Source organism: Myotis yumanensis, unplaced genomic scaffold, assembly GCF_028538775.1.
Source record: "Myotis yumanensis isolate MYYU_CA2020_CCGP unplaced genomic scaffold, mMyoYum1.0.hap1 SCAF_2, whole genome shotgun sequence".
Lineage (NCBI taxonomy): Eukaryota > Metazoa > Chordata > Mammalia > Chiroptera > Vespertilionidae > Myotis > Myotis yumanensis.
Genome location: NW_027223753.1, coordinates 137,709,059 through 137,734,839, shown reverse-complemented (window position 1 = coordinate 137,734,839; position 25,781 = coordinate 137,709,059). Strand labels below are relative to the sequence as shown.

At 37.6% G+C, this 25,781-nt stretch overlaps 2 protein-coding genes across 11 annotated transcripts in view; one reads left to right on the top strand and one right to left on the bottom strand.

Moving 5' to 3' along the window:
- The window catches only part of TFG (trafficking from ER to golgi regulator), a 31,944-nt gene extending 16,255 nt beyond the window's left edge, over positions 1 to 15,689 (top strand). Inside the window, exons 5-8 of one of the 3 annotated variants that reach the window (XM_070406076.1) lie at positions 2,535 to 2,702; positions 6,721 to 6,861; positions 10,369 to 10,467; positions 14,875 to 15,689. In XM_070406076.1, coding sequence (XP_070262177.1) covers positions 2,535 to 2,702; positions 6,721 to 6,861; positions 10,369 to 10,467; positions 14,875 to 15,251 — 785 coding nt within the window. In that variant the 3' untranslated portion in view covers positions 15,252 to 15,689. Of the gene's footprint in view, positions 1 to 2,534; positions 2,703 to 6,720; positions 6,862 to 10,368; positions 10,468 to 14,871 lie in introns of all 3 variants that reach the window. The other 2 variants (XM_070406077.1, XM_070406075.1) reach the window with 2 other exon arrangements.
- A 337-nt stretch (positions 15,690 to 16,026) lies between these two features.
- ABI3BP (ABI family member 3 binding protein) overlaps positions 16,027 to 25,781 on the bottom strand; it is a 260,392-nt gene continuing 250,637 nt past the window's right edge. For all 8 annotated transcript variants that reach the window (XM_070406074.1, XM_070406069.1, XM_070406070.1 and 5 more), the window contains 5 exons: positions 23,219 to 23,298; positions 22,403 to 22,432; positions 21,640 to 21,801; positions 18,498 to 18,620; positions 16,027 to 17,247 (listed from right to left, as the gene is read on the bottom strand). In XM_070406074.1, the coding sequence (XP_070262175.1) occupies positions 17,132 to 17,247; positions 18,498 to 18,620; positions 21,640 to 21,801; positions 22,403 to 22,432; positions 23,219 to 23,298 (511 nt within the window). In that variant the 3' untranslated portion in view covers positions 16,027 to 17,131. The remainder of the gene's footprint in view (positions 17,248 to 18,497; positions 18,621 to 21,639; positions 21,802 to 22,402; positions 22,433 to 23,218; positions 23,299 to 25,781) is intronic.

Genomic DNA, 25,781 nt, shown 5'->3' with positions numbered 1-25,781 from the left:
GGTTCTCAACCTTCCTAATACCGCGCCCCTTTAATACAGTTGCTCATGTTGTGGTGACCCCCAACCATAAAATTATTTTCGTTGCTACTTCATAACTGTAATTTTGCTACTGTTATGAATCGTAATGTAAACATCTGATATGCAGGATGTATTTTCATTGTTCGTGACCCACAGGTTGAGAACCGCTGCCTTAGATTCTTGAATCCTTTTCAGTGTAATAGTTAATGAACCTTAGGAATTGAAATCATTTCATTTCAATTGGTATGCAAGTAGTTTCAAGTAAAAAATAATTCTAGCCCTGGCTGGTTTTGCTTAGTGGTTAGAGTGCTGGACCAAAGGGTCATGGGTTCTATTCCTAGTCAGGGGTTCCCGGTCAAGGGCACATAACCTCTGGTTGTAGGATCCATCCCCAGCCCAGGGTGTGAGTGGGAGGCAACCAATTGGTGTTTCTCTTTCTCTCTCTTTCTCCCACTTCTCCCTCCCTTCCACTCAGTCTAAAAATCAATGGGAAAAAGATCCTTAGGTGAGGATTAAAAAAAAAAATCTAGATTAATATATTCTAATGGCATACCGTAAAGTTTATCTTAAACACAATTTTTAATTAAAATATGCAAAGAAAAATTAGTTTTTTTCCCATCTTACAGATGACATGTACTATTTATATTCAGATGAAACAAGATTTATCAGTAAATTTGGAATTGACAGAAATATGCAGCTATGTATGATTTTCAGTGCTCTACCTTTGCAGTGGTTCTTGGACACTTGCTTTCTCTATGAAGCAGATAATGTGTAGGCTACCTTAGATACTGATTGATCTCTTACAATAGCTCTAGCAGCTAGCTAATGGAGCAACTAGTAGGCGGGTGGACATGTATTGTGTTTTCTGATGGATTTAGTTTGCAATTGGAAGGATGCATAGGGAGTGGAAGGTAGTAGTGTGAGGGTGCATAATTTGTAAGATTGATGTGATATACTCTTGGGGTGTAGCCTTGGAATTGGAGGAAGGAAAATTGGTGAGGATGATGGATAACTGGTGGACTTATTTTAAAAAAGTATTCGTAGGAGTTTTCTTCTAGAAATTTAGGAAATGTTAGTATAACCAGTGGAATGATAGGAATGAATGAGAGATACAAGCCCTTATGTCCTTTTATTCCCCTTAGTACTTATATTTTTTTTTACAAGATACAGTGGGGCCTTGACTTACGAGTGTCCCGACTAACGAGTTTTTTGAGATACCGGCTGTCTCTCGGCCGATTTTTTGCATTGAGTTGATAGAGTAATTTGAGTTAATGAGCTCCTTAATGAGGTCAGTCTCAGAACGATTTAAACTTGTAAGTCAAGGCCCCACTGTAAATTTTTCTTGATTAAAGATGTGATCTAATAACATGTTTATTTACTTGCTTGGTAACAGAAAAAAATTGATTACTAACTCTTAATTGAGTAAATCGTTAGCAATATTCTTTTTACTTTTATATTTTGTTCTGTTTTTATATCTTTCTTTATCTTGACCTCAGGTTCCTATTTGTAAAATGTGGGTTATTCTTGAATCCCTTTACTTTTACAAAGTAGTAGTATAAATACCTATTGAGTACCTTAGTATCCTTAGAAGAAAAAAATGGTTTAAAAGTAGCCTGCTCATAATGTTTAAATTTTATTTTTCCATTTTAAAAATAGTATATTATGGAAAAATTTAAACATATATAAAAGTAGACATAATACTGAAATGAATCCCATGAACCTACACCCAACCTCAAGTCATAGTCATCATCATGTCATCTATACTCCACCATATTTCCACTCCTCCCATATTATTTTGAGCAGATCCCAGACACATTTCATTTCGTCTGTAAGGATTTAATTAATTAATTATTTGAAACAAAAACAAAGCAAGTTAAAATAATGTTTTTAGTGTATTGGTTGGCTTGGGATTTCCATGTAATCTGGTAATAGACCAGTAGACAGTAGAAATAAAACATAAACGTTGATAATTGTAACTTTAGTTAATATCTTCTCCTTTTACAAAATAAATAAGTGTTCAGTATGTGTCTGATATTAAGGTATAGGTCTTGGGTCTCCAAGAACTAAAAAAAAGTAAAATTTTTTTCTCCGTTTGTTAAGGAGCTTATATATATTTTTTCATCTGATAATCTTTAGGGAAAAATGTTGATAGAATTTTTTGAAAAAGGTGTTATTTATCTTGTGTTTCTTTTTCACTATTTTTCCTAGTTTTAAAATTAAAAATGTAAATAAGTATAAAGAAGAAAGTAGAATGATCTTTAATCTTGTGTTCAGAAATACTGTTAACATTCCACACTATATATACTTATATACAGGGTGGGCAAAAGTAGGCTTACAGTTGCTTGTATGGGAAATAATATAGTAATGAATAAATAATAATACAAGAATAAACTTTTGTGCGCTCACAACTGTAAACCAACTTTTTCCCCACCCTGTATTTCCCTATCTTCTTTTTGTTAGCCCTTAGTGAGTATAGATAAAATGGAAACAAGTTTTTGTCTTTTTTCCTCTTATAGATACTATGGATGGTAGGGAAGAAAAGCCTGCTGCTTCTGATTCTTCTGGAAAACAGTCTACTCAGGTTATGGCAGCAAGTATGTCAGCTTTTGATCCTTTAAAAAACCAAGATGAAATCAGTAAAAATGTCATGTCAGCGTTTGGCTTAACAGATGATCAGGTTTCAGGTAAGTTAGTTCCTTCCTCCCATTCTTCATTTGATTTCACTTTCCTTCCCTCCCTTTTCTTCTCTAAAAGAAGGATAATTTGGATATAGTGAAGTGCACAAATCTTAAGGCTCAGTAAATTTTACATATGTATACACCTATATAAAACCCCAACTATATCAAGATGTAGGTGATTTCCAGTTCCCAGAAAGCATTCTCATACCCTCTCCCAGTTAGTAGAAAACTCCTCTTCATAGAATAACCACTATTTGGTTTAGGTAAATTTTATCAATTTTAGAAATAAATCAGAAATCTTATTTTTTAAAAATAATATCATTTAATATTTGTTTCATGATTAAATTATATTTACTGTCTTGGTCTCTCTTCTGATCAGAAATTAGAGAAATTTAAATGTACATTTCTGGTTAAATTGCTTTAGTATAGAAAGTGCTTTTATATGAATATACTTTTTAAAATTATTTTTACTGATTTCAAAGAGGAAGGGAGAAGGAGAGAAAAACATCAGTGATGAGAGAGAATCATTGATCGGCTCCCTCCTGCATGCCCCTTACTGGGGATCAAGCCCGAAACCCTGGCATGTGCCCTTGACTGGGAATTGAACCATGACCGCCTGGTTCATAGGTCAATGCTTAATCACTGAGCAACACCAGGCAGGCTATATGAATATTTTAAATCTTATAATAACACCTATACTGTGATTTCTTCCTTTTAATATTTTATTTCTTTAACATTTTTTTGGTTCTTTCTCTTGGGGTTCCACATACATTGGAGAGCTTAATATTGTCCCATAGGTCTCTGAGTTTCTTTTATTTTCTTCACTGTTTTTTCTCTCTATTCTTCAGTTGAGGTGATTTCTATTGAACTCGCTTCAAGTTCACTGGTTCTTTCTGCCATTTCTATTCTGCTATTGAACCTTTCTAGAGAATTATTTTTTGCTTTTAGCTCTAGAGTTTCCATTTGGTTCTTTTTATAGTTTATTTTTTTCTGTTGAGATTGCTTACCTTTACATTCATTAAGATTATTTCATTTTAACTCATTGAATGTAATTTTACTTAGTTCTTCAAAAATATTTATAATAGCTGCTTTGAAATGTTTGTTTGCTATATCTAATATCTGGGCCAATTTTGAGTCACATTTCTTTTGCCTGCCTTTTTCCCCTGGGTATGGGCACATTTTTTCTAATATTTTGTATGCCTGGTAGTGTTTGAAAACTGGACATCGTGGTTAATATGTTGTAATGACTTGGCATTCTTTTTGGTTCTTTTGAGAATTTTTTTGTTACTGTTGCTCTAGCAGGGAGTTAACTTGTATGGACTCAAATTGCTCATTTTGTCTTCCCACGAAGTTAGGGCAGCTGCCATCTCTGCTCAGTTCTTTCAGTTGTAGGAGCTGCTTTTTTTCTGAGCCCTTTTGGCTGTCTCTTGCCCTACTCCTAACTCTGGTCAGCTAGGAATTTGGGACTTGGTTTATACTCAGATTTTTGGTCTCCTTTGTTGGTGGTCTCTTACTTTAAGGATTTTGCCTTCAAATTTCTAGGTGCTTGGCTAGCCATGAAGTTAACACTGTGGCTTTCTCTTCGAGCTGCAGAGGTCAAGGCTTGCATTTCTTTCCCATTGTAATCCCACTGGGGGTAAACTCTTCTGATTTCTGCAGACATTTGGTTGACTTTCAGTGATTTTTAAATAGTTGTTTTCTTTTATTTTGTTCAGGTTTTTAGTTGTTATCTATGGAAGGGTTTACCCGACTAGTTTACTTTGCCATTATTAACTAGAAATGTAAGATTCAGTCTGTTAATTTTATTTTTCTTTGATACTTTTATGAGATTATTCACTAGAGAGAATTGTAAAATTCTGAAGAGACTCATATTTGTATATGATGTATGTTCTTGACAAAAGAAGACTATAGACAAATGACACAGCTGAAAAACACATTTTTAAAGCAACTGAAATGAGTTAATATTACAGCTTCTTATATTTAAAACTTCAAGAAATGCCAGAGAGGAGTAAATAATTATATATGAGATCAGTCTTAAAATTTTTTATTAGAATATATTATGTGCCAGGCCAGAATATTATGGTTAATACAATCACATTATTTGCAGACCATTTTTTCTGGTAGTTTTGTGTGTTGAAATACAAAAACTATACACATTGAAAACATGTCAGAATACTTTGTAGTTATTCCGGTATGATGTGGTGAAACACTCAGCTATAATAGTGAATGGACAGGGGAAGGAGGGATGAACTATTACAGATTGGATAATGTACATTAATTACATGCAAGGGAGAAAAGAGCAGTCAAAGTAATACATTTTTTAAGGATAATAACAGTGTTTTTTTAAAAATATATTTTATTGATTTTTTACAGAGAGGAAGGGAGAGAGACAGAGAGTCAGAAACATCGATGAGAGAGAAACATCGATCAGCCGCCTCCTGCACATCTCCTACTGGGGATGTGCCCGCAACCAAGGTACATGCCCTTGACCGGAATCGAACCCGGGACCTTTCAGTCCGCAGGCTGACGCTCTATCCACTGAGCCAAACCGGTTTCGGCAATAACAGTGTTTTTTATAGGAGGGATGTGTGTATGAATTTGTCTACATGTGTGTAGGTGTCAGTGAAACGGGAGGCACACAGGAGCAGTCAGCCATTTTACTCTGGTAATCATCAGTTTCTCTTGTATTACCACTGCTGTAAATCCTAGTTTAGGTTCTCATCAAATCTGGACTGTTAGCTGCCAACTGTGTGCCTAACACAGTGCTAAGTTCTGGGATATATTAGTGCAAGGGTTAAGTGTTTGCCCTCAGGGAAATTAGTCTGCTGGCAATAGCAAGTAAGTACTTATGTGGAGCTTTGTAAGTGGTAATATTTTAATAAGCTCTTGCTAAATAATCACTTTAATAAACACCTGTAACTTATTCTTCCAGGAACCTTATGGAATAGGAATTAGTATTTCTTTTGTACAGATAAGGAAACTGAGGCACAGAAAAAGATTAAGTAACATGCCCAGAGTTACACAGTTACTAAGTGGAAGTACTAGGATTCAATCCTAGGCAGTCTGCCTCCAAAACCTGTGCTTTTAACCACTCTCCTATATTTTCTAAACAAAAAGAACTTAAAGGAGTAAGCATATCACGAGTTGTCTTCAGAATGTCTTTTTTGACTGTCACATTATTGGAAATTTAGTGAATTTTCTCCATTTACTGCTTTGTTTATGATTTTGGAACAATATGAGTAGCTCCATGGATAAGAGAGGTAGGGGTTGTGAGGCAGATGAAAAGAATCAAAAAGGAACCTGGTCAAAGAGCTTGTAGTAAGAGGGAAGATGGAATCTACTCAGAAATGCAAGGCAGAAGTTGGTAAGAGTCATAATAAAAGTATGCTCTATAGAAGTTCACAAGAGGAAAAAGTATTTATGGGTGAAGAAGTGTTACTAGAACTGTGGAGTTATAACTGAGTTTTAAAGACTGTCGTATTTAGATGCGTGAAAATGGGACAGTGGAGGGATAGTGGTAAGTGAAATGCAGGCAGAAAAAAATACATATATTGGTGGAATAGGGAATAGATTAGTTTAGCTGAAGGGGGCATGTGAGAAGGAATTGTGAGAAATAGTGTTTGTATCCTTAAATACCAAACTATAGGGTTGTATTTTCTTTAATGGCAGTGCCAACCCATTAAAGAATGAAATTTTACTTTTGGTTGACCTACAAACTAGATCGCATGATGTAGAGGACATTGGTATTGCAGAGATGAGTTTTGGTTTTTGCAGGGGGTGGTTACTACTCAGAAATACAGCACTCTGCACTTTATAGGGAAGGATTTCCCGTTGTAGCTGTGGATTCTTAAGAGACTGGAGCAAAGGAATAAAATATATATATTAAATGTAAAATGCTGCATTTACGTTTATGTTTATTCTGTAGTACTTTTATTTTTAGTCTCTTTTAACCATACTTATGAATTGAGCTTGCTGGGGAATAGTCTTGCATTAGAAATTGAACTGACTTTTTATGACCATCCAGGGCCACCCAGTGCTCCTGCAGAAGACCGTTCAGGAACGCCTGACAGCATTGCTTCCTCCTCCTCTGCAGCTCATCCCCCTGGAGTTCAGCCACAGCAGCCACCATATACAGGAGCTCAGACACAAGCAGGTCAGAGTGAAGGTAAAATAGAGCTTAGAGCACATGTGCAGAAAAGTACACATGCAGAAATGTTTATTGCAGCGTTGCTGGTAATGGTAAATGCTTGTATTCATGCTATGAACACAGGAGGGAAAGATTTTGATTTACTAATATGGTATATTTTGGGGTAAAAAAAAACAACATCAAATAGAACAATCTGTTATGTATGCTTCTGATTATTGAAAAGAAAAAAGAACCTAAGAAAGTATTTATGTGAATAAAACACAAGGTGAAAGATCTGGAAGGATTCATACCAGTCAGTGATGACCCTGGGGTCAGAGGTGACTCATTGAGGTGATACTTTTAATTTAGGTGCTACTTTCTTTCTTCTCCCTTCTCCCTTATGCAACTGTGTATTACTTTCGTAATTTAAAAATATTTTTAAAATAGAAGTAAAGCATATTTATCTTAAGGGTAGTTCTATTAATAATGTCTTTTGAGGAAAAAAGTGTATTTTAAAATCAAACTGTTTTTCTTTAGATGATGTGTGCTTGGATGGTAATTTACTCTGTGGGTTTTGATATTCTCTCACTGTAAATTGTGAAAATTGGACTAAACCAGTAGTTTTAAAAGAAAATCTAATTCTGAATGAAATATAATTTGTAAGCTCAGTATTATAATATTATGATAAAAAGGGGGTCATTGCCATATGTCAGCGATTTTTCAATCTTTTCTATCTCATGGCACACATAAACTAATTACTACAATTTTTCAGCACACCAAGAAATGGATTTTTTGCTGACCTGATAAAAAATAAGTATAATTTTGATTTATTTACAAAAACTATAGTGGTAGTAATTATCTACTATTTTTGCTCCAAAGTGACTTTTAAAAAAATCAGGTGCCCATATAAGGATTTCTGGTACCAAGAATTAACCAATCAGATGCAACCTTAATCTGTGATGTTACCAATAAGATGCAGCTGTATTATATGACATATATTTATGGTTCAGGATAGGGCATTCACACCAGATAGCTATTGTGTTGGCTGTTGTCATTTTTTTATTTGACAGTCTAAGGCAGCAGTTCTCAACTTGTGGGTCGAGACCCCTTTGGCGGTTGAACGACCCTTTCACAGGGGTCGCCTAAGACCATCCTGCGTATCAGATATTTACATTACGATTCATAACAGTAGCAACATTACAGTTATGAAGTAGCAACGAAAATAATTTTATGGTTGGGTCACAACATGAGGAACTGTATTTAAAGAGCCAGAAGGTTGAGAACCACTGGACTCTAAGGGAAAAGAGGTCAGTGTCCCTGACTAAATAGTCAGGTATTGCATGTTTTATTTATTTATTTATTTAATTTTATTTTTTTTAAATATATTTTATTGATTTTTTACAGAGAGGAAGGGAGAGAGATAGATAGTTAGAAACATCGATGGGAGAGAAACATCGACCAGCCGCCTCCTGCACACTTCCCACGGGGGATGTGCCCGCAACCCAGGTACATGCCCCCGACCGGAATCGAACCCGGGACCCTTCAGTCCGCAGGCCGACGCTCTATCCACTGAGCCAAACCGGTTTTGGCATCATGTTTTAAAAAGTCTTGTGGCACACCAGTTAAAAGTTGCTGCCATATGTGAAGGGAATTGTGCCACAAGCTCAGGACAGCAGGTACTGAGGTGCCTCATTTATACTCTTGGAGCTCTGCAGATTGGCTAAGTATAGTAGTTTCCCCTTTTCCATAGTTTTCTTTCTGCAGTTTGAGTTACCCGCAGTCAACTGTGGTCTGAAATATTAAATGTAAAATTGCAGAAATAATTTGTAATTTTTAAATTATGCACTGTTCTGAGTGGCGGGATGAAATCTTGAGTCATTCTAACTAGGATATGAGTCATTCTTTTGTTCAGTATACCCACACTGTATATGGTTATACCTGCTGTTGTGTTATCACAGTGCTTTGTGTTCAAGTAACCCTTATTTTATTTAATAATGGCCCCAAAGCCATTCCCATAACTTACATTCCAGTATATTGTCATATTTGTTTTATTTTATTATTATTAATCTGTTATTGTGCCTAGTTTATAAATTAAACTATAGCATAGCTATGTATAGAAAAAACATTATATATGTATATATAGTTGGGTACTCTCCGTGGTTCAGTTATCCATTTGGAACATATTCCCTGTGGATAAATGTGTGAGAATTATTGTAGTTACTGATCTCTAGGGTGCCTTCCAGATATTTAAATGTTGGTTCTGTGAATTGCCCATACATAAAAGGACCTTTAAAAGTACACATTTCACTTGAAAACAAACACTAGGTGGTGCTCTAACTATTTGTATAAAGGCGCCATGTGGTGGTAAGATGTATTTTCAGCAACAGAAGCAAGTGAGTGCTGGCTGCCTGCTGCACTTCAGTTAAAGTGGCACTGGATGCTGCGTTGACTTATTTTAGTAGTCTCTTTCTGCCAAAAGTATGCTATTTTACCATAGTCGTTTTAAAAAATATGTTTTTATTAATTTTAGAGTGAGAGGAAGGGAGAGGGACAGAGAGATAGAAACATTGATTAGAGAGAAACATCTATCAGCTGTCTCCTGCACACCCCCTACTGGGGATAGAGCCCACATGTGCCACAGTCATGTGCCCTGACCCTAATTGAACCGGCGAACTCTTGGTGCATGGAATGATGTGCACCCAACTGAGCCACACTTGCCAGGCTATTCCCAGTCTTTTGATCAACATTAGATAGTTTGAATATTTTTGAAAGCATTAGTCACCATGAAATTTTAAAGACTTAAATGCTATCTAGATATTAGAATGAGAGCTCTAAGCATTAGATTGAGATAAATCCACCATTAGAACAACTGTAAAGTAGTAAAGATGATAAAGACATGAATCAAGAAAAACTTGTTTGGAAATCACAGATAATAAAAGTGTCTGAAGGGTTTCTCTGTAGGAACTGTAGTCTACTGACATAAATAGTACTCTCATTTCCAAGTACACATCCCCAGTGTTAAACAGGTCTACCATTATTAAAAAGTTCATTGAGGAACTATTTAGGCTTTATCAGATTCCACGTGATTGGCTAGGATCTTCAGATGATGGAAAAGCAAACTGTAGTCAAAATGCCAAAGGTGTCTTTGAGGTCTGGAATGAAAGATATCATGTACTGTAATTCCTTGCTACCAAAGAGTCCATTCATATGGTAACCAAAAAAAGGTTCAAATCTTTAGATGACAAATACAGTGTTTTAGGAAAGATATGGGAGCTATTAATGTGTGTCTCTTAGATTTTTATTTATTGATTCACTTGATTTTTATTAAACATTAGCAGTACATACCTATTGGTAGTTGGGTTTGAAAACACTTGTTAAATTTTCATTAAATTGTTAAATGTCTATTCATTGACATTTAAAGGGGAACAAACATTCTGTCTTTGTTACTCAGTATGTTTATGTGTTTGGATGGGCAGAGAATTAAATGTGCCTTAAAAGTATTGTTTTTCTACTGAGTTAAACCTGCCTCTTTCTTGTCTTTTTTAGGTCAGATGTATCAGCAGTACCCACAGCAGGCTGGTTATGGTGCTCAGCAGCCGCAAGCACCACCTCAGCCAGCACAGCAGTATGGCATTCAGTATTCAGGTGAGCAGGTGTCCAGAAGGATCTGGCTCATGGTTTTTGAGCTCTTGCTATTCTCACTAAACATTAATCCTTTCTTCTTAATTCCTTGATTTGTAGTACTTACATTGTCATAGCAGGTAGTATTTACTTATTAGGGAAATAACATTTCTTTTATTTATTTTAAAATATTTTGTGTAAATATTTTATTGTAAATCAACATTTCAGTTTTTCAGTGGGCAAGTAAAACAGTCATAGTAGATGATTCTGTAATAACTCATAGTATAAAAAAGTTTTTAATACAAAGCTATCTCCTGCTGATGTGATCAGCTTACCCTTAGGTAACTTAGATTGCAAAAATGGAAGGTTTTTTCACTTCATTAATGTAACTCATAATCCCAGTATACTCTTAGTGTCTGTAAAAATATTAATACTCATAGTTTCCTCATACATGGAAAGGTGATCTTAATACAGGGTGGGGGAAAAGTAGGCTTACCATGGTTTGTATGGAAAAGACATGCAGGTTATGATTATTATAATAGCTTTATTAACTCTGTTTTGTATATTCACAACTATAAACCTACTTTTGCCCAGCCCTGTAAATAAGAAGCAAATTAAGTGACTTAGGTTTTTAAATTTCTCCGAAGTATATAGGAATACCAAAAACAGGTAAAAAAAAAAATTAGAATTGTATAAAACCTAATTCAGACAATTAAGAACATTAAATATAGTTGTTTTGAGTAGACATCCTGGAGATTTTATCATCTGACCATTGAAGATTATCCATACTTAAATATGATAAATCACTTTAGTATAGTTTGAACATAGTGATTATAACAATTCAGGTAATTTTTACATTTGCTAGAGAGTTCGTGTTCAACTCTTGTTTTACAACGAAACATTTAAGTGTCAAATTTCAGCTACAATCAGTTTATCTGAATCTTGCCTAATTTCTATTTTATGGAGTTTTGTAGTAAAAACTAGAGTAGGAGTCAGCAAACTATAACCCACAGGCCAAATATGGCTTGTTGCCTATTTTTTGTGAATAAAGTTTTATTGGAACACATTTGCACTCATTCATTTTTGTACTGTCTATTGGTGCTTTGGCATTACAATGGCAGAATTGAGTAGTTGCAACAGAGATCATCCTATATAATAAAAGCATAATATGCTAAGTGTCTGGTCCTCCGGTTGTCCATTCAACCAAAGTGTAATATGCTAATGATATGCTAAGGCCGCTCAACCGCTTGCTATGACGTGTACTACTGACCACCAGGGGACAGACGGTAGGTTAGCTTGCTGCTGGGGTCCGGCTGATCGAGACTGAGCAAGATGGGCCGGACATGCTCTGGAGCCCTCCTGCGGTCCATCTCTGGCTGGCCAACCTCCCACATCCCTCCCCGGCCCTGATCGTGCACTGGTGGGTTCCTTTGACCTGGCCTGTGCCCTCTTGCAATTTGGGACCCCTTGGGGGATGTTGGAGAGCCGGTTTTGGCCCAATCCCACAGGCCAGGCCAAGGGACCCCACTGGTGCACAAATTCATGCACCAGGCCTCTAGTAGGCCCATAAGATGTAGAATATTTACTCTCTAGCCCTTTACAGAAAATAAAGCTTGCCTGTCCCTGAACTAGACTACAAAATTCTATCATTAATTGCAGTTTGACATATCTTAACACACACAGCAATTTTTATTTGGATTGATTTGCTGTATAGTGATTTAACCTCTAGCTGCTAGTTTTTAATTATCTATACTAATAAAAGGGTAATATGCTAATTAGACCGGGAGACCTTCTAAGAGACCTTCTGGACAAAGCCATGGTGATGGGGCCGAGGCAGAGGCGGTAAGGGTGATCAGGAGGGGAGGGCAGTTGGGGGTGATCAGGTTGGTGCGGGGAGGGACAATTGGGGGCTAGAAGGCTGACAGGCAGAGAGGTTAGGGGCAATCAGGCAGGCAGGCAGGTGAGCAGTTAGGAGCTAGTGGTCCCAGATTGTGAGAGGGATGTCCGATTGCTGGTTTAGGCCCGATCCTACAGGGCATCCCCCGAGGGGTCCCAGATTGGAGAGGGTGCAGGCCAGGCTGAGGGACACCCCCCCGCCCCCCCCCCCCCCCATGCATGAATTTCATGCACCAGGCCACTAGTATAAAATAGGTGGAATGAATTTAAACTTGGATTATGATATTTGAGGGAAGGTTATTTTTAGGATGCAAATCCTTAAAATTAAAGAAAAATCAAAATGTTACAAATTATGTAATTTGTAGAAATCTCAGAGCTTTAGAAGCACCCGGAGAGCTTTTCTTGAAAATTACAGGCACCTGGGCCCTCCTCCCAGAGATTTTGTTTCATTTAGTTTGTGGGACTCAGGTTTTGATATTTTGAAAGTATTGCAGGTCATTCTAAAATCAGCAAGGTTGGAACCACTGATTTTGTCCCATCCACCCATGTTAATAAATGAGGCAACTAGGGTTGGGAGTGGTTGTGGTGCATTGAAACACATGCAGCCATTCAGTAGGGTTGCTAGATAAGAACCCAGTGCACTTGACTTTCCAGCTAATTACTTCCCTGTTAATTACTCCCCTGTATCATTCTGCATTCTCAAACCAAGCTAGGGGTTGGCAGACTTTTCTGTCATAAAAGGCTAGATAGTAAATATTTTAGGCTTTGTGGACCATACGACCCCACTATTCCTTTGTTCAAAACAGAATTTTCATTTCTTATGATTTCTGGTTTCTTCACCAAAGTTAATCATTTTTTAAGGGAGGGGATGGTGGTTTGAGGGAAACTATACATATAATTTGGAAGTATTGCCACGTTGTAGTCAAAGACTCTACTAGTTTGCTAATGAAAATGGCATCTTAGGCCCTTAGGGGTCAGTCTCTCTCTTAAGAGAAAATTAAGGATCTAGTTGTTTCCAGACTCCTTAGTGAAAAAGCCAGTTTAGATTTTTTTGTTCGTTTTTGCCAGGATGAAAAGGCAGGTTTTTTTTTATTTGTTTGTTTTATTTTTTGTTTTGTTTTTTTGTTCACAGTCTTAAGTTGAACAGACCTTTTCAGTATAAAAGCTGAGTCCATCTGTTTCTTCATAATCTTATAGTAAAAAAATAAGTTAAAAAATTTTATGTAGAAGATAGGAGAAACTGTATGACATTCAAGATTTGATCATGAATTGAGTTTAGTTCAGTATTTAGGAAATATAAGTAAAATGCATTAGATATTTGATTTAGTTATTAAAAATTAAGCTTGCTCTTAATGATTTTAGTCAGGGTCTCCACTCTGAGTAAAATTTAGCTTTTTTGAAATTGTCTTTGTATTTCTGATCCCACTAGTCCTATTAATTTGAATTTGATTGGGAGATATGGGAATAGTCAACTGAATACTCCGCTTGGAGACTAAGTGGTGGTAGTAGCATTGGACCATTTTTGACACTGTTGGTTTGCCAGTTTCCCTCTGACCTTTTTCCAGTTTTATTCATGGACTATGTCAAAAAGGTTTCTTTCATGAGTAAATTTTGAACCCAGGTTCAAGGTGAGTTCAGAATATACACAAATTCATTCAATCCTTTTTTTTCAAATGCGGGGTTGTACATATTTTAATAATTTTCTTATGTATCTGGTATTTAATGCTGACAGGATTCCAGTCAATGGAGAGGTTTCATTGCAAGTAGCTGCAGGTGTGTTTCATGGTAGAGATAAAAGTTTTTAGTGAAGCAGACTTTTTCTTTTAAAACAATTTATATCCTTAGTAAATAATGAATATAGATTTTGCTTTTGTGGGGCAATACCGTATGCTTTTTGTGTGTTATGTTATTACTGCTAAATCATAATATTGAGTTGTAAAGGCAAAAAAAAAAAATCAGATACCAGATCTTAAAAAAGTGAAAATATTAAGGGTTGTGAAGATGGGTACTTAATGTTTATTCTTAAATGGCTTAGTTTTTATAGAGTGACTAAACTTTTAAAGCATCACAATTAGATGTATTTGTAGCACCATTGTTTCATTTAAAAATATTAATTCTCTAATGTATTTTTATTTGGTACTGTTGTTAAATAGTCCTTCCCTCAAAACCAGACTAATGACTAGTTTTTGCATTAATTCTGCGCTTTATCATTTGAGCATTTACTCTTTACTAGGAATTATGCTTTCAGGGATTATATAGTGTAGAAGCAGTTGGTAGTGAAGAAATATATGTATACAGGTTTCAATTTAAGATGAGTGGGTTTAAAAAATTTTTAGAAAATTTTTGATGTCATTTAGTGTGGAAATAAGATTACATGGTAGAATCTACTACCTTACTTGTTATATAAATACTTAGGATTAAGTTTGCTAAATTTCTCATCATTTTTGGTCCATAACAGTAAAGGCTATTTCTCTGGAAAATTTTTATCAACAGAAAAATATAGTATATACATTATTTATTTTGCCTTTTCAGCAGGCTATAGTCAGCAGACTGGACCCCAGCAACCTCAGCAGTTCCAGGGATATGGCCAGCAAGCAACTTCCCAGGCACAAGCTGCTGCCTTTTCTGGTCAGCCTCAACAACTGCCTGCTCAACAGCCACAGCAGTACCAGGCGAGCAATTACCCTCCACATACTTACGCTACCCAGACTTCTCAGCCTACTAATTATACTGTGGCCCCTGCCTCACAACCTGGAATGGCTCCAAGCCAAGCCGGGGCCTATCAACCAAGACCAGGTTTTACTCAGTCTGCAAGTACCATAACCCCTCCTCCAAGTGGGCCTAACCCTTATGCACGTAACCGTCCTCCCTTTGGTCAGGGCTATACTCAACCTGGACCCGGTTATCGATAAAGCAGCTCAGTTACATTGATGAAGTGTAGCTGTTTGCCTCCCAAAAGACTCCAATACTATTATTTTATTTTAATTTGTATTGAAGTTCAGAAATTTAAAAAGCAGAGCATTTTTTATGATATCATTGTTGCTGTTAATTGAGCGTATAACTTGCTAGACCACAAAAAAAGACCAAAATGAAAGTTTTTTCCTCCCCTGCTTAAAAGTGTAGCAGCTTCCTAGTAATTTTGGAACACTACTCTTATGTGTGTAAAGTGATTGACTTTCTAGCTTGCCTTGTCCAGAGGTTATTAAAATGCTAGGTTGAAATTTAGCCATCTTATTTGGCTTTGTACTATTAACATGATGTACTAAAAATAGATCTCTTTGAAAAGACAACTAGACATTATGTATAAAATGTAACATTGATAGGTTAATAAAGATGATTGAATCAATTAACGGTCTTGTTTAATTTAATCACTAAAATTATATATTCATGAGAAAAAGGTTAGAAACAAATCCTTACTAATGTTTTGTAAATAAAGTATAGGTGGTTTAACTTAGAACAGTTTCTATTCAGAGAAACTGATTTTTGTCCTGACTTGAAAGAAATGCATTTAACAACTATTGGCTTAAAACAGTGAAACTTTAAAATTGATGTCACAGGAAGATAGATTAGCATAATACATAAACACAACAGATACAGTATTATAAGATACAAGGGGATTTTGGTAGATCCTGAATAAATGTAATTTTCCTTATAGAGATGAACTATTCAAAAATAAAGAACTCAGCCTTAAAAAAACACTATATCTCTTTATTGCAGTTTCTACTTGTTTGAAAAGTACAGAATGTAGCATTGATAAAATTGAAGCATGTTGAAAGGATCCTCTCAGAATGAGGGCAACAATGCAGCATTCCCACCTCCCTCTCCAAATGAGGAAAATACCTTTTTAAATAAAAATGAGTCTGAGTCAGTACAGGTTAAGTTAGACTGAAAACATCTTCTGATACATTCATTCCTAGAAGTCTTATGTGTAAAAATGTAGTAAGTATCCTGTAAAATGGTAGCGATCTCATCATGTTATCTTTTTGAGCTCAGACTTCACATTCAGTTTCTTCATACAACTTGTTTAGAATTATATTAAAAACAGTACAAAGACAGTTGCTTGAAGGAATAGTTTGACAAAATATATTCAGATATTGTAATATATAATTGAGTATAGTAAGAAAAAATGTGTATTTTTGAAACAGTATGTCATTCTCAATTCTATTTTTAGCTGAAATGAAATTTACTTAATGAAACTAAACCGTTTTAATAATTTAAAAATATTTGAGGCAATGTATATTCACATAAATGTTTATTTAAACATTCAGAAAAGATATTCAATTATTGCTAAAAAACTGAAGTTTAAATAAACATGTGAATTTTACCCCCAGATATATATGCTGAAGTTAATCTGATCTAATAAGTTAAACCAAAGAGAGATTTATGGAATTAACTCACCAGTAGGAAGAATACACATTAATAAAAGTAAACATTTTTTAAAAAGTATATTAGTTTTTGATGTTAATTTTGTTATAAAAGTATCTCAAAACATTACAACATTGTGATAAATAATATACAAAAAATCTCTTAAAATACCATGAATAGGGAGCCAGCTTCCCCAGAAAAATGTTACTCTGTTAATATCTTGCTTTATTAAAATGACTTTTTAAAACCTGATAAATATTCTCAGCAATTTTTCTAATAAAAACATCTAATACTGCTATCAATTAGATTTTAAACTTTTATACATAGTAAACAGAATAGCTTTAAATGAATGTAACAAATACCATAGTGTTTGCAAATTACTTTTTGCCATGATGAAACAAGGCACTTGTGAACACAATTGCAGCATCTACCATTTTCCAGGAATTGTGGTCCCACATTCATACCACTGAACGTAATTGATTTGGGTGTGACCACCGATTTCTCCAAACTGGACAGGTTCCTGGCGAACTGCTCTGAAAAAGCCTATAAGGGAAAAGTACATTGTAATAATTGCAACGTTATATATTTGCCTTCATTGCTCATAGATTGAATGGCTGAATGTTACTCTAGGGAAGTGAAGTATTTTAGAAATGGACATTTAGAAATGGTATCTTTCCTGAGGTAGAAACTGGGGCATCTGTAAATCCTTAACAAAGCATGGGACTATTGGTAGTGTCTAGGAAACAAAGCTGGAAAGGAGCAGGAGTCAGAAGGGTTGTGTGTTTCTGAGTGTCATTGAGCACATCTACACTCTGTCTTATGTGAAAGTGTACTTTCTGCACATTATAGACTCATGGTGGTCTGTGAAGAACTGACCCGAGTAATGGTGCTATATTTATTTACCACTGTGTTAAGAAACAAAAGAAAGGTAATATCAAGCTTGCTAAATTTCTGAGAATTAAACTTAGGTGGAATCTTCAATGACCCTATACTAAATGATTAAAAATTTCGAAATTTCTCTGTGAATGTAAAATATAGAAATATACACAATTTATAGTATGTTTATATCTAATTCCTATGAGATACCAGTTTCAATTTCTGGTTCATGGGTTCACAGATCCTATTAAGGCATCTTTTCTATGATGCCAGTGAACAAAATGTGTTGCTGAAAAGACTAGTCAAATGATTTAAAGTATCTAACAAAGTTCTTGGTGATTCCCAAGTAATATGGACATTTAATTTACACTCTCCTGCCTTGCTTGGACAACAAGTAAATTAATTTTCATCTTTTTAATCCTCATTAAGCAGCTTAGTGCTAAAGTGTCTTCAACATTACCTTGGTTATTCATTTTTTAACATAATTGTTCTATTTTAACTGAACTTATATAATGAAAGCAGATACTAGTACTGTTTTTCAATTTGTAGTAGTCTGTCTTTAAAAATTTTTTAAGGGAATAAAAAAATGCCTATGTGCTCAGTATTGACAAAAAACATAAAGGTAATATATGAATGATTTAAGTTTAGGTTTCCTTGAAGTAGAACGCATTTATATATGTTTCTGTATAGCTTTCCTTGGCCCTAAGGAATAGAGTCTTAGGGGCTGGGAGAAAAGTTGAGAAACTTTCATTAAAGTCTTTATACTAAGGTCTTTTAAATTTTTTTTCTTTCTAGCCAGATAATTATAACAGTTCTAGCATAGAATTATTTTTAAAGTGATTGCTTTCCTCAGCTTGAATTCTTTTTGGGTCAATTTATAAAACCATCTTGCTTTTGAGGAGGCTCAGAAAACATACCTTCTTTTGTGGGTAACTGCTCAGAAGTCAGTTGCTGTCCTGTGCGTCCATCTAAAAACGAGTCCACAAATTGGCAGTGATCTTCTCCATGGCCTCTCTGATCGCCTATGTTATAAAATTTTCCTGAAGAACCAAAAATTAAAAGGATCATAAAATGTTACTTTTTTTGATATGAGACTATATCTACACTAATAAAAGAGAAACATGGTAATTAGCGTACGACCGCTACCCTTTTCATTGGCTAATCAGTGAGTATATGCAAATTAACTGTCAGCCAAGATGGCGGCCGGCAGCCATGCACTGAAGCGAGCAGGGAGGCTCGCTTGCTCCAGTGACTGCAGACTCCAACGTTCCCCGCCTAACTTGCCGGCCTCTCAGCTAACTCTAAGCAACTATGTACTGTGTTGCAAATAAGAAGCTAAACAAAACCCCAGAAACCAGCTGTCAGTCAGCCCCGGACCGCAACATTGTATCGATGTTTTCAGCAGCGAGGCCTCAGAGCTAAAGCTGGCCCAGAATAAAAAAAAAAAAAAAGAAAACAAGGAGCGATTGGGAGCTTCAGTCACTTGCTTCAGGAAAACAGCCCTCAGCCCCTCACCCAGACTGGCCAGGCACCCCAGTGGGGACCCCCACACTGATCCAGGACACCCTTCAGGGCAAACCAGCCGGCCCCCACCCGTGCACCATGCCTCTATTCTATATAGTAAAAGGGTAATATGCCTCCCAGCACCGGGATCAGCGTGACAGGGGGCAGCGCCCAAACCCCCTGATCGACCTGCGGCTCTGTGAGTGACAGGGGGCGGGGCCACAACCTCCCTATCCGCCCTGCTCTGTTCATGACAGGGGAAGGCGCCCCAACGCCCTGATCAGTCCTGCTCTGTGCCTGATAGGAGGGAGCTCCCCAACCCCCTGATCGCCCTGCGGCTCTGTGTTTGACAGGGTGCAGCGCACCAACCCCCTGATCGGCCCTGCTCTGTGTGTGACAGGGTGCGGCGCCCCAAACCGCCCCCCCCCCCACAGGCCCTGCTCTGTGTGTGACAGGGTAGAGCCATAACCTCCCCATTGGCTCTGCCCTGAGTGTGACAGGGTGCAGTGCCCCAACCCCCTGATCCGCCCTGCTCTGTGTTTGACAGGGGGTGGTGCCCCAACTCCCCTATCGGCCCTACTCTGTGAGTAACAGGGGGGAGCTCCTCAACCCTCTGATTGGCCCTGCTCTGTGAGTGACAGGGGGGAGCTCCCCAACCCCCTGATCGACCCTGCTCTGTGTGTGACAGGGTATGGAGCCCCAACCCCCCTGATGGGCCCTGCTCTGTGTGTGGCAGGGGGCAGCGCCCCAACCCCCCAATCAGCCCTACCCTGAGCGTGACTGAGGGTGGCATCACAACCTCCTGATCCGCCCTGCTCTGTGCATGATGGGGCGGCGCCCCAACTCCCCAATCGGCCCTACTCTGAGCCCGACCAGGGGCTGCACTTAGGGATTGGGCCTGCCCTCTGCCACCTGGGAGCAGGCCTAAGCCAGCAGGTCGTTATTTCCCGAGGGGCCCCAGACTGCGAGAGGGCACAGGCCGGACTGGGGACCCCCCCCCCAGTGCACAAATTTTTGTGCACCGGGCCTCTAGTATATATATATAAAAAAGCCTAAGCAACTGGACGATTGGCCGGTATGACACGCACTGACCACCAGGGGGCAGATGCTCAACGCAGGAGCTGCCCCCTGGTGTTCAGTGCACTCCCACAGTGGGAGCGCCAGAGCCAGGCTCATGGCTGGCAAGTGCAGCTGCGGTGGCATGAGCCTCTCCCGTCTCCCTGGCAGCTCGCTACCGAGCTGTGGTGGTAGGCGCAGTGGGGCCAGGATGAGCGGGAGCTGCGCAGCACCCAGCCCGGGCTCCTCCCTGGCTGCCTGGCCTGTGAGGATAGGGCCAAAACGGGCAGTCTGACATCCCCCGAGGGGTCCTGGATTGCAAGAGGGCACAGGCCAGGCGGAGGGACCCCACCGGTCCACGGATGCACCAGGCCTCTAGTTGTGAAATAATCACATTGTTCCAAATAATCATTCTTTCCTGATCTTGTACTTTTGCCCTAGTTCAAGCCATCAGCGCCCTTTGACTGAGCTATGAAATGGTCTCCCAGCTGACATTCCTGTTTTTCATTTTGCCTCTCTATTCTTCCTCCCTTCCTCTCATATCCTACATGTTTTAAAAATGCTACTCAGGTAATGTTACTCCCATAAGTCTCTCCAGCAAACTCCTGTTATACTCAGAAGAAAACCCAAAGTCTTACAGGATTCACACCTGCCTGCCTTGTCTTCCTCTTATTAAGCCTCAGCCACACCAGTGGAACTGGCTATGCATGTTGTGCCACAGGCCTTTGAGTTTCTCTTCCCTCCATCTTTGCTTTCCCCTAGATCTTTGCTTGGTTGGTGCCTTCTCGTAGTTTTCTTCCTGGCACAGTGTTATCTTTTCAGAGAGGCTTTTCCTAGTACTTCTAATGAAAGGAGCTTCCATTCAGCCGTTTTGTTCCACTCTAAGTTTTTTTTCAAAGCACTACAACTAGATTGTAAGCTACAAGAAGGCTTGCTTATGTCTCGTTTGCTGTTTTGTCCTTAACACCTAGAACAATGTCTGAATAAAGCAGATACTATTGAGTAATTGAACAAATGCCTACCTTTCTAAGCCTTATTTGTTTAAAATTTTTATTGTAGGAGTATAGAAGTGAAAATAAGCTGCTGGGTCTGGAGCAAGCGGTTACAGAGCCTTTCCAGCCAGTTGTTGTAATCTTGATCTTGTTGTTAAGACTTAAAATTTTGATTGTCATATTCCTCCCATGAGTACTGTTAGATACACCCATTTTATTATCAGTAAGGTTTTTATCCTTGGTTGGCTGTAACAAAATTGAGCTTGAATGTGGCTAGTGTCTTTACATTCAAGTTTGCCATGATAGCACTGTTCAAATTGCATTTTCATTGTTTACCTTCTAATAGCATGTCTTAAATCCTTGTTTTCTAGGCTATTTCTTGTTCAAAAAGAATATTTGTATTTACATCATACCTTAGTTTCTGTCCAAAGTAAAGACCAAGTTTTACAGAATGCTGCAAAGCATTCCCTGATAGACAAGACTCAAAACAGCAGGTAGTCTTGCTTACCTGTGAGGGAGTCGCTCAGATAAATCTTGTATCTAAGAGAGTTGCATAGCTGTACCCCTACAAACTTTTTATACCAAGTCCTTTTGACATACTGTTTGCCTTTACATTCTGAGTAAGAGTCTGAATCAAAGGGTCTTTCTGTCCAGATGGCATCTCTTCCTCCTGCATAAGGAAAACATAAGATTTGAGTTTAGTATCTGATTTTGGTGTTGAAGAGCTGTCCTAAAAGCTTTAAAAAACAAACAAACAAACAAACAAAAAACAGTTTGTAAAGTTCACTGTCAACTTGCTGACAGCTGGTTTTCTCCAATGCTAAATATTGGAGCCAAAAATATTATAGGAGTTAAACACATAAGGCCCCACTTAAGTTCCTGTCAATAGTGATAAAGTTGTAGAGGTGTATTTTTAGGTGTTGAATAGCCTTTGCAGTGCTAGATGTAGACAGCATCCTGAGAGGATTCAGGTTTTGTTTTGTGTTGCAGCATATACAATTTAAACAGCTGCTCTAATGTGACTTGTTATTAAAAGTGGAAATGAGGGTATTATATCTTGACAGTTATTATATAGAAAATTTGGTACATGAATGAAAGCAAGCTTCAAAATATCCAACTTGTTCCCAAAACATCAGACTCCTGATGAAACTGAGTGTTCTGGATACTCATTCACACCTGATTGATATCATGACTTACATTCTGCCATGTCTGTATAGTCGAATCAGTTTAGAAAAGCATGTAGTTACGTTCACATCAAGACAGGTACTTACCAGAAACTGGCTCGCTCACTCTTGGATCCGCTGAGGAGAAATAGCAACAGAGTCAGAAGTTATTAAGTAAGTAGGTCTCAGTGTTCCAGTGGTACAGTGAAGAAGGTGGGTGTTTACAGTAAAGAAATTTTACCCACAAAATAGTTTACTCTTTCTAAAATGGAATTGGAAAGTATGTGGGTGTTGTTTTGGAAATGGTCTCAATTGGAAATCTTCTGCCAGATAGTCAGCTGTATCTTTTAATTGTGATTTGAGTAGTTAGACATCTTCATTGCTGTTCTAGCTTAAAAGCTTCCTCTTAGTTTCATACAAAAATTACTGATGATAAATCACCAACGTGCCATGAACTGCAGTTGGTGTAAAATTACACAAATGATGCTGTGAGTATATATTTATCTCATTAGGGAATTGGAGCTTAGAAGCTCACAAAAGAGAATTTCACAGCTGCTTATCAGAAAACAAACGTGTCAAATGAGTTTCCTTTCTAGATGTATGGCTCAGCATGTCTGATATTTTGATTCTAGGCATTGTTGCTGGCATACAGAAGACCATTAGTTCACTAGATTTTTGAGTATAGATTAAACACTTTTCTTTTAAACTGATATACCTAATTTTTTTCTTACATCAAAATATATGAGGAAAAACATAAGTGGTCTTTCCTTATGGGAATCTTCCACAATTGGTTTTGTCCCATAGATGATTTTTGGAAATTCAAGAAACTATACATAATGTTTGGCTGGGTTTCAAACAAGTTCCCTATTGCAAAACATTGTAGCCCTTTACATCCTTGTTGGGAATTGCTGTTGATGTGATTACCTGATTCAGTACTGAATGCCACTGTGGTGCTGGGTGGGCCTTCTCCAAGTGGGTTTTTTGGTTTCACCTGGAATTCATAGCTGTGTAGGGGGGAAATGAAAATAAAATTGTAATATATTCTTCAGGGGGAGACAACAATCCCTTGTATACTAACATCCTTCCTGAATCTGTTTTGAATGGACATATGTTCTAGAAGCACAAGGAAAGGAAAACAAAATATTGAATCTTAACTTTCTAAACAGCTTGTGTAATGCTTTGTATAAGAACAGGGTTAAGTTAATAAAATAGTTGTCTGTTTAAAAAAGTCCAAATTAGTAGAAATAACTGGGCAAGTTGGTAATGGATATATAGGAAAGAGGTATGTGGTGGACCCAGGCCAATTCCAGCAACAAGGACCCTCGGTTTTCTCTAGATGTTTCAACTACTTCCTGGGGGAAAGAAATAGGGAGAGCCCTTTTTATTCCTTTTATCCCAACCCTCAAAGCCTTAGACTTAGGCAGTGTTTCTCTTTGTGGGGTTTGCACTACCTATGTTGGAATCGCATAGCAGCAGCTGTGGGGAAAGTTTGTTTTAAATGCAGACTTGTTGCTCCATCCTATCGAATCAAATTTTTGAGGGGGTCCAGGTAGGAATTTATAACAAGTTCCTGAGCTGAATCCTGCTTCCATTGACATTTGGAAACTATTAGACTAAGCTATGGGAAACAAATGCACATGAAAAAATGTCTTTACAAGGACTTCCTGGTTGTGTTCCCTGGAACTCAGGTCTTCTGTGGACCACAGGAAGCCACATCATCTCCAGAATAGGGACACGGAAGTGTCACCTCTTGAAGAGCATAGGCACAAAGGCAGACTTCTCTTGTCTCTGCAAATCAGATTCACATGGGCTAGGGCTCTTAGCTTTTATGTTAAAAACCAAAACACAGGCCTGGCGGATGGCTCAGTTGGAACATCAGCCCATACACCAAAACAGATTGCAGGTTCAATCTCTGGTCAGGGTGCATATGGGAGGCAACAGAAGGATCTTTTTCTTTCTCTCCCTCTCCTTGCCTCTCTCTAAAATTAGTAAATAAATCCTCTCATGAGGATAAAAAAACACCCAAATAAAACCAGTTTGATTATATCCTTAAGAAGTACACATTAAATTGCTATGCAATAACTGAGAAATGTAATTCATAGAATACTTAAGCAAAGCACATCCTTTTAAGAAATTCAAATAGTAAAGCTAGTTTCCATTTGCCTAAAACTAGGAGTTTTGGATGCAGAAAGTATTTGGATGCAAAATTAATTTGAGTCAGCTGATAGTATGGTGAGTCTCAAATTTGTATAGGCTTTTGGTAGATAATTCCCATTTTTTGAGAAGTCTGTAATTGAATAAGAATGCAGAACAAACAAAAGGAAGATATTTTACAAATAAGTGAAAAACAGAAGGATGACAGGATTAACACACACTGCTGGAATCCTTAAGACAGATTCTAGCATTACAACAATGGCAGCCCCTTTAGGGGTGCTTACTATATACCAGACACATTAATCATTCTGTGTATATAAAGTAACACACAAACCCCAAGAGATCAATGTTATCCCATTTTTTCAGTTAAGAATGTTGAGGCTCTTAACCATTGTGCTGTCTGCTTTTACAACCTTTGTGAAATGAAGATTAAAATTTACAGGGTTGCCCTAGCCAGTTTTGCTCAGGTGATAGAGCATCAGCCTGCGGACTGAAGAGTCCTGGGTTTGATTCTGGTTGGCACATGCCCGGGTTGTGGGCTCGATCTCCAGTAGAGGGCGTGCAGCAGGCTGCGGATCAATGATTCTCTCTCATTACTGATGTTTCTCTCCCTGTCCCTTCCTTTCAGAACTAAATAATAATATGTAAAAAAAAAATAAAAATATGCTGGGTTTTTACTGAGACTGCACATCAAAGCATTTTGTAACCTAATCAACTGATAGAAGATGCCATTTATCATTTGCAATAAGAGAATGCCGATATGAAACCACATGTCACTCATTTAAATAAATTGCACATACATAGGGAGTTTTGGCATGGAATATTTTCTAGAGATGAGATTCTTGCTCAGAAGCCTGATGACCTTAAAACAAAAACAAACCAGTATGATGAACTGATAATGGAAAAAAGAAACCACAGGCATCTGGACTTTGATTCAAGTGGGCAATGCATCCCACATTCCAGGCCACTGCCAACAGCCCTGTGCTTTGGCTAACTCTGATTGCTGGAACCATCTCCTTGTCTTATTATCTTGCAGTTATTTATACTTCAGCTCTATTTGTAGTGTGGCCACAAATACTCCTAAGAAACTTTGTTTTTTTTGCCAACATTTTGTGGTAACTTGACAAGTTTTGAAGAAATCATTTTAAACTAAATTTAACAGCATGGAGACTAAAAGGTACATATTTTTGGCAGATTAAACCCTATATAAAGAGGAAATATTGAAGTGGCAAAGTTTTTCCCCAAGAAGCACATTATATCACAAGATCTATGACATTGTAGGTCAATATTGATTATACATAGGAAATAAGCATGGGATGCTATATTAAAAAGT